Source organism: Grammomys surdaster, unplaced genomic scaffold, assembly GCF_004785775.1.
Source record: "Grammomys surdaster isolate TR1022 unplaced genomic scaffold, NIH_TR_1.0 126109, whole genome shotgun sequence".
Classification (NCBI taxonomy): domain Eukaryota; kingdom Metazoa; phylum Chordata; class Mammalia; order Rodentia; family Muridae; genus Grammomys; species Grammomys surdaster.
In genome coordinates, this window is record NW_021620917.1 from 1232017 (window position 1) to 1245911 (window position 13895).

The window sequence follows — 13895 nt, forward strand, 5'->3', positions numbered from 1 at the left end:
GAGGGAGGGAGGGAGGGAGGGAGGGAGGGGAGGGAGGGAGGGAGGGAGGGAAGGAAGGAAGGAAGGAAGGAAGGAAGGAAGGAAGGAAGGAAGGAAAGAAAAAGAAAAAAGCAGTAGAGCCCCTGCCTAGAATCCCCCAGAGAGGGGCTGGGGTGTGGCTCAGTGGTAGAGCCCCTGCCTAGACTCCCCCAGAGAGGGGCTAGGGGTGGGCATAAGTAGGATGTTTGCTCAGCATTTAGTCCCTGGGTTTGATCCCAGTGCTGCAGAGGGCTCCTCCTTTCTGTTTAATTTACAGTGGTGGCAGGGAACCAAGGAGAACCTGAGGACACACTAGTGACCAATTACTGATGACCGAGTTTGCTGACAAACATGGATTTTCTTTGTTTGGGGGAAGCATTATGTCTTATTTTATGAAGACATGGGTGGGGTGGCTAACAATGCTGATGGCCTTCCCTCAGCCATTTTTTAGTATTGCCAAAGCCACCCAGAACTAATTCTCCTCAGAGTCAGGGGATTTGAGACAGTGCTGTCATGGGACCTTGTCTGTGGAACAGGCGAGCTTAGGGAGTTGTTGAGGGGAGGGAGCTTTGACATGGGAGGATGCTGTGGGGTCTGGAGAGATGGCTCACCAGGAAAGAGCTCTTAACTCACACAAGCATGAGGGCCCGAGTTCAAATCCCCAGATTCCCACATTAAGTCTGGCATGTTCCTGCACATGCTTCTAATCATGGCGCCGCAAAGAGCAGAGACTGGAGGATTACTGTGGCATGGCTTGCAGGCAACTAGCCTGGCCCCAGAGAATGATAGAGTGGGTTACTCAAAGTCCTCTGGCCTCTATGGCTGTCACACACATGTGCATATTCTATACACACACACACAGACCAGAAGGAGGCACCATGACAACGGTTCAGAGAAGCCACCCAGGGTCCCACCGCTCTGCTACAAAAAACAACAAAATCCCAACCACTTTCTCTGTCCCTTCTCAGGCCTTCTGAGGCTCATCTCAGGGCCACCTACCTGCTTCCTGCACTGTAGAGCTCATGACTACTCCCCGTAAGATGCCCAGGAGTGGCCAGAGAAAGCCTGAGGTTGGGCCAGGAAGAGCCCCTTTATGGTCCAGCAGCAGACAGGCAGTAGCCGACATGAAGAAGTGACCCAAAAGGCCAGTCAGGAAGAGTCATATCATTGAGAATGCGGGGGAGGCCAGGCAGGGCCTCGCAGCGGACAGAATGTAGCCTCACAATCCTGCTCTGTTCCAAGGTTCTTAGGTTCTGAGCCTAAGGCTCTGCTCTGTATGGGGTGACACCAGCTCAAGTATTTCATCCCACTGCCAAGAGATGTGATCTAACCCATGATCCCGGACCATACAGCCGCCATGTGACGACAATCTGCCACAGGGCAGTAAACACACGGTCTAGTGTCAGACTTTTGCCTGAGGTCCCAGAAAGGTCAGAGGGAAAGGTAAGAACCGCAACCTCATCCACAAGTAGGCAGAAATAGCCCTGAGGTTTCACGAGCTCAATAAATAACAAAATAATATGTAATAATTTCCTGAGGCTGAGCAAGGTGGTGTCTATCTGTAACTACAGCACGCGGGAGGCAGAAGGAGAAAGATGTTAGACTGTAGACTAGCTGAGGCTCTATGAAGAAACTGTCGCAGAATAAATAAACATACAAACGCATACACTCACACACACTCACACGTACTATATACACGTATACTCTCACACATACACCTAACATACTACATACACATACACTCACTCAAACATATAGTCATACACACACACACTCAAACATGCACATACACTCCACATATTATACACACACATACACACACACACATATACTCACACACACACACTCACACCATACTATACACACATACACTCAAACAAACATACAGTCAACACATACACACACAAATACACACATATACTACACTCACACACACTCACACCATACTATACACACATACACTCACACACATACACTCACACATAGTCAACACATACACAAACACACTCTCACATATACTATACACACATACACTCACAACACATACACGCACACGTACATTCACGCAAACATACACTCACACACACGCATATAACTCACACACACACACACACACCTTTCCTTCTGAAGGTTTGGTAACTGTGTTTATTAAAACACAGTGAGAAAAGGCAGATTTAGAAGAAAGTGAAAGGCTAGTTTATCACTGTGCACACACCCCGGGGAACCTTCCAAATATAAAACTCAAACGAAGGGACGAGCACTGAGGATGTGTCTCGGTGACATCTTCCAAGGTTGGGGTTCCATCCCAAGCACCTTGAAAGCCTGACATAGTGGTCTACGCCTGTAACTCCAGCTTTTGGGGAAGTGAAGGCAGGAGGATCAGAAGTTCAAGGTTATCCAGGGCTGCGTTTTGAGTTAGAGGTCAGTCTGGACTGAATTAGGCCTTATCATTAAATGGGAAGTTTGAGGTCAGTCAGGATTGAATGAAACCTTTTGTTCAAAGGGAGGAGGCAGACGGTGAAGCTTAAATACTCTCTTCACAGGGAAGGGGTACTTGGGAGGAGCAATCTTTTTGTTTCTTTGTTTGTTTTTTTTGTTTCTCTTTTTTCGAGACAGGGTTTCTCTGTGTAGCCCGGGCTGTCCTGGAACTCACTCTGTAGACCAGGCCGGCCTCGAACTCAGAAATCCGCCTGCCTCTCCTCTGCCTCCCAACTGCTGGGATTAAAGGTGTGCACCACCACTGCCCGGCCTTTTTTTTTTAAGATTTATTTATTTCATATATGTGAGTACACTGTCACTATCTTCAGACACACCAGAAGAGGGCATCAGATCCCATTACAGATGGTTGTGAGCCACCATGTGTTTGTTGGGATTTGAACTCAGGACCTCTGGAAGGGCAGTCAGTGCTCTTAACCACTGAGCCATCTCTCCAGCCCAGGAGCAATCATTTTTATTGGGGGACACCATATTCAGAGAATAGACAATAGCTTGGGCAAATCTCTTGGAGTGAGGATGGCCCTCAATGGGTGAACTTTTAGCACCTCTCTGACTCTAATTTTATTATTATTTCTTCATTGACTGAGGAAATTTTAGGGGGTGCACTGGAGGCAGACCCTGAAGTCCGGATCCTTCTGTTTCACCCTTCCAAGTACACTACCATGGCTGGATTATATAAGGTGCAGTAGGTGGAAGCCACAGACTTTATGCATGAGAGCCAAGCACACTACCACTAAGCTGCGTTCTCAGGATGCCCTGGAGGTCTTTGCACCTTCACAAACATGTCTACCTTCTTCTGCGTTACAATATGTGGACCGGTCTCCAGAAGGCTCTGGCTGCACCTGCCTGCACTCACCTTGCTTTGAGGAGGTCATTGACTGTGTTAGTTACTTCTGTAGAGTTATAAACAAAATACCTGCAAGAGAACTTACAGGGAATGAGTCAGGTCAGAGATATCATCTGCATTAGCTACTTTTCTCCATGCTGTTACCAAATGGCTCACAAGAAGCAATTTAAAGACAGGGTGTTTGTTCCAGCCAAAAGTGCTAAGGTGACAGAGAAGGTCTGGAGAGCAAAGAGATGGCAGGGTCATTGCAACCACAGTAGGGGGGGGAGGGAGGAGAGAGAAGGGTGGGGAATGCTGGTCCTCACTTACTGTCTCTGTTTCATTTCAGGATCCCAGCCCACAGGATAGTGTCACCTACATCCTGCCTTGGTCTTCCTCTTTAATCTTTCTGGAAATACCCTCATAGTATCACCCAAAGGAGTGTTTCCATGGAGCTTCTAATCCCATCTAATTGAGGATCAAAGGATCAGTGAGATGGCTCAGTGAACTCACCTACTGCCAAGCCTGATGACCTGGGGTTCAATCCCTGGGACCCAGTGACGGAAAGAACCAACTCCAGAAGTTGTCCTGTGATGTCTCCACTCCCCGCAAAAAAAACTTAATATAATTGTATTTATGTAGTATTTATTTATGAATTAATTAATTTTATTTGTTTTATAAATAAAAATATTTATAAACTATAATGTTTTCCCTTCCCCTTCTCTCTCTTGCTCCAGCCTCACTCACTCTAGCCCTGCTCGCTCCAGCCCAACTATTATAAATTTATTAATATATTTTGTTTTTTCCAGGGTGTGGCTCTGGGGTGTAGCCCAGGTGACCAACCACTTGCCTACCCTGGGTTTGATCCCCGTCACTGCATAAGATGGGCAGAGAAGCACATGCTATAATCCCAGCACTGGGGAGCTGAAGGCAGGAAGATCAAAGTTCAAGGTTAGCCTTGGCTACATGAAAGTTCATAGCCTTGGCTACATAGGTTCAAGGCAAACCTAGACTCCTGAGAATATGTCTCAAAATATTTGGAGATGGTTGAACTGTGAAGTCGAGGCCAGGTTGTAGAAAGCGGATCACTGGAGATGTGTCCTGGGGCTCTACGTTGCCCTGCTCCCTGATTGCCGGCTCATCTTTCCTGTCCACTATGATGTGACCAGCCTTCTCCTCCTCCATGAGCCCCCATCACCATGATGCTCTGGCTAAGCACGTGGTACATATAATCCTTCCACCTTAAGCTGTCCCTGTCAGATAATTGGTATCCTGCTTAGTTATGTCAGTGTGACACAACCCTAGACATATTAGGGAAGAGGGAATCTTAATTAAAAATATGTTTCCAAGCCAGGCATGGTGGCGCATGCCTTTAATCCCAGCACTCAGGAGGCAGAGGCAGGCAGATCTCTTGAGTTTGAGCCCAGCCTGGTCTGCAGAGCAAGTTCAAGACAGCCAGAGCTACACAGCAAAACTCTGTCTCAAAAAACCAAAGAGAAAAAAAAAAGTGTTCATATGATTGGCCCATAGGCAGATCTGCAGGGTACTGTCTTGATTAATTATTGCTGTGGTGGGGCACTGTGGGCAGTGTCATTCCTGGACAGGTGGTTCTGGGTCTTGTAAGAAAACAGGCTGAGGGCTGGAGAGATGGCTCAGCCGTTAAGAGCACTGACTGCTCTTCCACAGGTCCTGAGTTCAATTCCCAGCAACCACAGGGTGGCTAACAACCATTTGTAATGGGATCTGATGCCCTCTTCTGGTGTGTTTGAAGACAGCAACAGCGTACTCAGAATAAATAAGAGGAAGAGGAGGAAGAGGGAGAAGAGGAAGAAGATGAAGAGGAGGAGGAGGAGGAAGAGGAAGAGGAAAGAAAGAAAGCAGGCTGAGCAAGCCGAAGGAGCAAGCCAGAGACTAGAGATCCTCCTTGACCTCTGATCCTCTCACCCTGACTTCCTTCAGTGACAGACTGTCATCTGAGAGTTCAAAGGTAAAGTACACCTCATCCTCCCCAAGTGGCTTTGATCATGGCATCTTATCAGCAGTAGAAATGCTCAGGACACTGACATACAAGGGCCGATCCTCCACACCTGAGTCAGATCTCCAAATCACTTCACCTAACCCCCATCTCAGCTGGCTCAGCAGTGTGTGGGAACCTCCCCACACCCTCAGCTCACGGGTGTGCTGACAAGGGATTAGGAGGGGGAGGATATACACGTGTATTATATGCGCAGGGGGAATACAGGAATAGGATTCCCCACAAACCGGATGGAGCTCAGGGTTTATATGTCCCCCTAGATGGGGAAAAGAGAGGAAACGGCGTTGAGTCAATGGGCCAGGAGCAAAAAGTAACTTGTAAATGATTTTCCTGAGAGTGTGTGTGTGTGCGTGATAATGGTTAGGTCTCAGGTACTGAGTAGTGCTGGGAGAACCAGCTGTCCAGGGTCCATGTAAATAGGTACCTAGTAGGCCATTTACCCCGGGTTTCTAAGACTTAACAAGTACATATGTACACCTATCATGGGGAGGCCAGCGGACAACCTCAAGTGTCACCCTCAGACAGGCTCTCTCACTGACCTGAAGTCCCATAGTTCCTCTTCTGTCCACCTGTCCAGCACTGGTATCATAAGGATACGCTACCATGCCTAACTTTTTACATCAGAACTGGGAATCCATAAAGGGTCTTCAGTTTTGTGTATACTTTACCAACTGAGCCATCTCCCCAGCCCCTGTAAATGGTTTTCTTTGGAGTCTGAATGAATCTGAGACAGGCATTATCTTGTAAGAATCTGCCTGGGCCTGGCTGCAGCCTTAAGGCCTTTCCTCTAACAGGTCACAAGACTTCAGAGAGAAGATTGTGTTTGCTTTGACAGGTAGAGCCCCAAGGCAGAGAAGAGACTGACAGAGTCCTTCCCTCACCTGCCCAGGAGAAGGCAAAAGGATCAGAAGACAAGAAGAGCTGGGGAGATCAGTGGGCGAGAGCCCCGGCCTGGCAAACATGGAGACCTGAGGTGAAATCCCTAGTGTCCACACGAACCCCAGAGGACTCCAATGCCATGGGGCATGTGATCGCTGACACTTGTTGGCTGTCAGCCTAGCTTTAACTTCAGCAGGAAACCCTTCTAAAGAGCATAGGGCACATAACAGAATTCTAAGAGATCTTACCTTCTGAGACCCAACACCAGCACTTACTGAGTGCCAAGGATCTGCAAAGGACTATGCCAAGGATAGACATGGTGATACCCGCTTGTGACCCCGGCACTTTAGGGACTGAGGCAGGAGGATATCAAGTTTGAGATCAACTTAGGTTACAGTGCTGCGAGACTCTTGTCTCCCGTGAAGTCAGGCAGTGAAGTAGCTCACGAAGCTATCCTGAGATGAACTTTCCTACAGTTTCCCTTAACAGATGATTTTTACCACCCTGGAGAAAGGGAAGTGATAGAAAGTATCAAATAGAAATTAGGGGACATTCCAGGTGTGGTGGCACACACCTTTAATCCCAGCACTTGGGAAGCTGAGGCAGGCAGATCTCCAGCAGTTCCAAGACAGTCTGATTTACATAGCAACTTCTAGTAGGGCTACACAGTGGGACCCTGTCTTAGGAAAAAGGAAGGAAGGAGGGAGGGAGGGAAAGAGGGAAGGAGGGAAAGATGGAGGAAGGAAGGGAAGGAAGGAAAAAAGAAAACATCAAAAAAAAAATAAAAGAAATTAGGAGAAATATTTTTTACTCCTAAAACATACACTTGGGGGAGAGGGGCAGGGTAGATGCTTGGTCAGAATTGTCTGCCATGCACACGTGAGGATCTGAGATTGAGCCCCTGAACTCCAGTGATGGCATGTGCTTGTAATCCCAACACTAGGGAGGGAGAGACAAGTGACTCCCTGGGGCTCCCTGACCATCCAGCTTAGCCTCTTCAGCTAGTTCCAAGCCAGTGAGAGACCCTGTCTCCAAACATAAGACAGCATTCCTGAGGAGCAGCAGCCTCAGTCGCTTCCGGCTTCCACGTGGACAGGCACATCCGTGCACCTGGAGACCACATAAATAAGCCATACGCTGGATAACAGTGGAAGGCTCCAAAGAGAGCGTATTAGTCACCTCATGCTATTCTGACAAAATGGCAAAGCAAGGGGCTCAGGCCATGCTGGGCTGCTTCTGTTCTCTAGGCCTACGGGGAAGGTGTGGCAAAGCAAAGCCACTCACTGCAGGAAAGTAGGATACTGCCAGCTCAGGCGAGGATGAGACCAGGGATGAGACACAGTCTTCAATACCGGAGGGATGGCATTCAGTGTTTATTGATCTCACAGAGGGATCTGGGTTCAGTTCCCAGCACCATTATCAGGAGGTTCACAACCACCTTTAACCGCCATCTAAAGGGAACTGCCTCCCTCTTCTGGCCTATATAGGTACTGGCATGATGTTTATTTTTTAATTTTTTTTTAAAGACTGATTTATTTTATGTACGTGAGTACACTGTAGCTGTCTTCAGACACACCAGTAGGGGGCATCGGATCCCATTTCAGATGGCTGTGAGCTACCATGTGGGTGCTGGGATTTGAACTCAGGACCTCTGGAAGAGCAGTCAGTGCTCTTAACCGCTGAGCCATGTCTGAAGCCCTTGCATGATGTTTACATGCATAGTGTATATAAAGTCATGCAAGCACACACAGGCACGATGAATCTTTTTTAAGAAGTATGGTCTTCAGCAAGGCAGTGATGGCACTGCCTCTAATACTAACACTCAGGAGGAAGAAGACAACCCGGTCTACAGAGCTGCAGGACGGCCAGGGCTATACAGAGAATTCCTGTCTCAAAAACGCCATCCCCCAAGATATACATAGACACAGACAAAACACATATACATATACATTATACTAATTATGAAACCATCAATGGCTAATTCACTGATTAGGTCAGCACCCTTCTAACCCAGTCATTTTTGCCCAGAGCCTCACTCTGAACACCGCGTTGAAGACCAAGCCTTCAACATACACAGTCAAAGCCTAACAGAAACTCGGCCATCTTATATTTAAAACACATGGGTCAGAGAGATGGCAAGTCAGCAAAGCAGTCCCCTTGATAGGAACCTGAGGATGACCCTGGACTTACGATCTCTCTGCCTCCATATCCCGAGTGCTGGAATTACAGATATGGCTCCTATATTGTGTGCTGGAGAACAAGCCTATGCATGGTAGTAAGCACTCTAGCAGTGAAGCCACGTCCCCAACTCTTTAGCCCCTAGGAGGAGACTGGGGTGGGGGAGGGTAAATCTAGCTTCCGGGACTGGACTGGAGAGATGGCTCAGCGGTTAAGAGCACTGACTGCTCTTCCAGAGGTACTAGGTTCAATTCCCAGCAACCATGTGATGGCTCACAACCATCTGTAATGAGATCTGATGCCCTCTTCTGGTGTGTCTGAAGAAAGTGACAGTGTACTCACATACATTAAATAAATAAATAAATAAATAAATATTAAAAAAAAAAAAAGGATTCCTGCACAGTTCAACAGCTGCCTAGGACAAGTGCTTTGGTGGTGACCTTCATCCTTTGGTACCAGGCAGCTGGAACAAAGGGAACAGGCAATGTCACAGCTATCTAGTTTCAGCCATCAACTTGACACAGACCTAGAGTAACCTGGCAGAGGGAACTTCAGCTGAAGAATTGCTTCCATCAGATTGGCTTGTAGCCTTAACCTATAGGGTATTTTCTTAACTGCTAATTGGGTTAGGAGGGCCCAGCCCACCCTGGGTGTTCCCTAGGCTGTGGGGCCTGGGCTGTATAAGTAGCGAAGCAAGCCAAAAGGAATGAGACAGTCTGCAGCATCCCTCCATGAACCCTTGTGTTGTTGTCCTTCGATGATGAACTGGAATCTGGGAGCCAAATAAGCTTTTTCCTCTTTCAAGTTGCTTCTGGTCATGGTGTTCGGCACAGTAACCGCGAAGCAAACAGAGAGAACCAGCCGATGACTCTGTGTCCCGAGGATGCACACCATGGCTCCAGTCTGCCTTCACGTCTACCTTCTCAGAGCACACGCTCCCACAGAGCAGTCATTCAGAGCCAGCGGTACCGCAAGGGAAGCCTGGGGGAGGAGCTCAGTGGCAGCGCGCTGAGTTAAGAAGATCCAGCATGTGTCGGGCGGGCACGGGGATCTGATCCTTAGCACTGCAAAAGGAGTAAAAGACAGGCAGGGGAGATGGCCCAGTTAGTAATGCACTTGCCTTGCAAGAGTGAGGACTTGACTTCAGTCCCCAGAAGCCACGTAAAACCCAGGCACGGCGGTGCACTGTAATACCAGTACTGAAGAGGTAGACAGGATCCTTGATGCTCAACGAGTGAGCGAGAGACGCCATCTTAAAACATAAAGTGATAGTTACCAAAGTACTTGGCGTTGATCTCTCGCCTGCACACACACCCACACACCCCACACAGACCCATACACGTATACACCCACACACACCCATACACGTACACACACCCATACACGTACACACACGGAAATGATTCTTGGCCAGATGTCATGGCACACACCTATAGTCTCAGCAGTTAGAAGGCTCAGACAGAACATCAGCAGCTTGAGGTCGGCCTACCGTACATAGTGAATTTCGTGACAGCCTGGGTGACAGGGTGAGACCTTCTCAAGAGAGGGGAGCTGGAGGCGTGGCTCAGTTTTAGAGGCCTTGCCTAGTATACACGAAGCCCCAGGATTGCATACCTGTGATCCCCAACGCTTGGGAGGTAGAGGCAGGAGGATCAGAGGTCATCCTTGGCTACATAGTGATTTCGGGTGTTTAATCCTTGAGTTCTGCGCATTCAAACCTGTTATATTTATCAGTGCTACTTTGTATAGCTTCTCCTTGGGTGGAAGTCCTCCTAAGTCACAAGGTTATAAACAGCTACTCAGTAAAATACTACCCATAAAGACTACCCTTTCTTAGGGAGCCTGGTGGTTTGAATAAGAATGGCTCCTGTCGGCTCCTATATTTGAATGCTTAGTCACCAGGGAGTGGCACTATTTGAAAAGATTAGGAAGTATGTGTGGCAGTGTTGGAAGAAGTGTGTCCCTGGGCTTTGAGGTTTCGAAAGCCCATGCTGAGCTCAGTCTTTCTCTCTCTACCTACTAATCTTGGATGTAGTCCATAGGGACAGCTCCAGTGCCTGCCTGCATCCCCCAGGAATAAGCTAACCCTCTAAAACGGCCAGCAAGCCCCCAGTTAAGTGTTTTCTCTTGTAATAGTTGCCTTGGCCGTGGTGTGGCTGTGATGTCTCTTCCCAGCAATAGAACGGTGATTTAGAACGAGACGGGAGTGACCCAGCTGCACGGCGACAGGGGATCTATTATACCACACAACTTGTTCCGTCTGTTTGCAAAATCTGGCCTACATTCCAACATGCCCATTTTGTACATTGTTCTTGGCGCTCAGGGCTGATGGAATGTGCTAATTCAAACGACTAAACTAATGGAAACCTTTAATTTTTCCAGGCTTTCTACTATGGTGCTGCGTAATCACAGATCTACCCCAGCTAAAAGCTGTCACTGTTTAAATCACCCGTGGCTACTAATGAGACTAGAGAAAGGTCTATTGTCCTAGTTGCTCTCTTGTTGCTGTGATTTAAAAAGAAAAAACTCTCAACAAAAGCAACTTAAGGGAGACATGGTTTATTCTGGCTCATTGTTTAAAGCACAGTCCATCACAGTGAGGAAGTCAAGGGGCGGGAGCTTGAAGCAGCTGCAGGTCACATCACATCCACAACCAGGAAGCTCCCTTCCTCCACGAAAACAGTCCAGGATCCCGCCTAGGGGATGGCACCACCCACAGTGGGCAGGTCTTCCCACCTGAACACAATCAAAACAATCCCCTACAGACATGATCAGAGACCTATCTCCTATGCTTAGAGACCCATCAAGAATGCTGGTGATTCTTTATCTGTCAAATTAACAGTTAACACTAACTGCATACCTGTAAAGTCCCCTATGCTTACTTATAGTTAACAAGAGCTCCAAAACCGAACCCACAGCTTAAAGAACAATCTTTTTATAGCACACAGACAGGAGATGAGAAACACCATCACACAATCTTCTACCCGGTGATTATGTGTACTGGAAACATCTTCTTAAAACCCCTTTCATCCTCACTGACACTGAGTTCTTAACTATCCCTAAGCTCCTAAATTAAAGAGACAGACCCACAGGTTTATGCCTCACTTAAAGAATGTTGATCTAAGCTCTAGGACACACAAGCAGGACCTGAATTCAGATCCCCAGTACTCACATAAAATAGGAATGTGGCAATGTGTCCCTGCAACCCCAGCTCTGGGGAGGCAAAAATAAGAGGATTCTGGGAGCTTGTTGGCCAACCAGTCTAGCAGAATGGCAAGCTCCAGGTTCAATGTCTCAAAAAGTAAGGTGGAGAGCAACAGAGTAAGCTATCCAAAGTTGACCTCTGATCTCCTCTAGCACTCACCCACATGCAGACATAAGGATACAACACACACACACGCACACACACACACACACACACACACTGTATCAGTGTAAGTGGCTTACTGAAGCCCCTGGAGATTTCAGGTTAAAACCACTACACATTCAGCTAATGAATGACTATCCCCAAAAACAATCAGTCAGTCGGTGTAAACAGGACAAAGCTGGAATAGCCCTTCTTTGCTTGTGTATTACTACATGCTATAGTCAATCCGGCTGAGTATGGTAGAAGGACTTCAGAGACGGCCGAAGTGACACAGCTCCACTTTACCGTTCCAGGGACAGGGTGTATAAGGGCTTTTTAGGGTACTGGTGGAAAGGTCATATTAATACAGCACCTAGTTATCATGCAGGTAGGAAGCCCCGAGCAGGACTTGTGTGCTGAGTTCTGCAGCTCTGTACAAGGTCATTCTTCCGATAAGGCCACGCACCTGTGTTCAGGGATGCTCTCCAGACAGTCAGGCAGATGAAGGTAAGCCCGCCTGAGAAAGGTAGTCCTCCATTCTGTGCAGAGCTTGGGGGAGAGCCACCTGGGACTTTGGCCTTAATATCAGGGTTCTCCAACATAAGATCCTATACACACACACACACACAGACACACACACAGATACACAGACACACACGTACACACACAGACACACACACACAAAATCCTATAAGCTATGTATCCATTTCTCCTGCCAAAGTAACACCTGGTGGTGACAGAAGTGCAGTCATGCTTGCTGGCTAGAGTCTGATGGACACTGAGGCACGGGCTAACACCTGACCTTAGCTGCCCTGATTCCTCTCTGCTCATTATTTGGACTTTGTGTCTCTGAGACAAACATTTGAGGAGAGTAACTTAAAAGAAGGAACTTTTTATTTTGGCTCACTGGTTTGGAGGCTTGGGTCCAAGGTTGGTGGCAGCATCACATTGGCCTGAAGCAAGGTGTCATGATGGCAGGAGTAAGCCTGCTTCACATCATGTTAGTCAGGAAGCAGGAAAATGGGCAGGGTCCAGGGCATGGTGTGCCCTTCACAAACATGTCTCCAGAAGCCTAATCCTCTAAACAGGTCCTACTGCCTACCTAGTAGCTTTTGCTTCTTAAGAAAGTAAGCCACAGCCGGGCAGTAGTGGCGCACGCCTTTAATCCCAGCACTTGGGAGGCAGAGGCAGGTGGATTTCTGAGTTCAAGGCCAGCCTGGTCTACAGAGTAAGTTCCAGGACAGCCAGGGCTACACAGAGAAACTCTGTCTCAAAAAACAACAACAAAAAAAATCCCAGCCTCTGTCAATCTGAGATTTTTGTCTTAAGAAAAACAAAACAATCAAGCAAGCTAACCAACTAAACAAACACTTGGGCCTTGGGCGTGGCTCATTGGTAGAGCCCCTGCCTAGAATCCCCCAGTGAGGGGCTGGGGTGTGGCTCAGTGGTAGAGCACCTGCCTAGAATCCCCCAGTGGGGGGCTGGGGTGTGGCTCAGTGGTAGAGCCCCTGCCTAGAATCCCCCAGTGAGGGGCTGGGGTGTGGCTCAGTGGTAGAGCCCCTGCCTAGAATCCCCCAGTAAGGGGCTAAGGTGTGGCTCAGTGGTAGAGCACCTGCCTAGAATCCCCCAGTGGGGGCTAGGGTGTGGTTCATTGGTAGAGCCCCTGCCTAGAATGTGCAAAGTCTGGGAGGCAGAGATTGGGGGATTCCTGAGCCAGCTGCTCAGTATCATTAAATCAGTGAACTTCAGATACATGGAAGGACCATAGCTCAAAAAAAAAAAAAAAAGTCAGGGATTTTATTCCAGCACAAAAACATCATGATCAAGAAGCAAGTTGGGAGACCAGGCGGTGGTGGCGCACGCCTTTAATCCCAGAATTTGGGAGGCAGAGGCAGGCGGATTTCTGAGTTCGAGGCCAGCCTGGTCTACAGAGTGAGATCCAGGACAGCCAGGGCTATACAGAGAAACTCTATCTCGAAAAGAAAAAAAAAAAGTGGGGAGGAAAGGGTTTACTCAGCTTTCACTTCCACATTGCTGTTCATTACCAAAGGAAGCCAGGACAGGAACTCACACAGGTCAGGAAGGAACTTGGAGGCAGGAGCTGATGCAGAGGCCAT

The 13895-nt window shown here is 48.0% G+C and overlaps 1 protein-coding gene and 1 long non-coding RNA gene across 2 annotated transcripts in view; one reads left to right on the forward strand and one right to left on the reverse strand.

The window, feature by feature from the left end:
- Nucleotides 1-1144, reverse strand: part of Bri3 (brain protein I3) — a 22618-nt gene extending 21474 nt beyond the window's left edge. Inside the window, exon 1 of the mRNA XM_028756156.1 lies at nt 1018-1144. Coding sequence (XP_028611989.1) covers nt 1018-1144 — 127 coding nt within the window. The remainder of the gene's footprint in view (nt 1-1017) is intronic.
- Nucleotides 1145-1400: 256 nt separating this feature from the next.
- On the forward strand, nt 1401-4041 carry LOC114611441. The gene is made up of 2 exons (XR_003709831.1): nt 1401-1461; nt 3690-4041. It is a non-coding gene; the product is annotated as an uncharacterized LOC114611441 (long non-coding RNA).
- Nucleotides 4042-13895: the final 9854 nt, after the last annotated feature.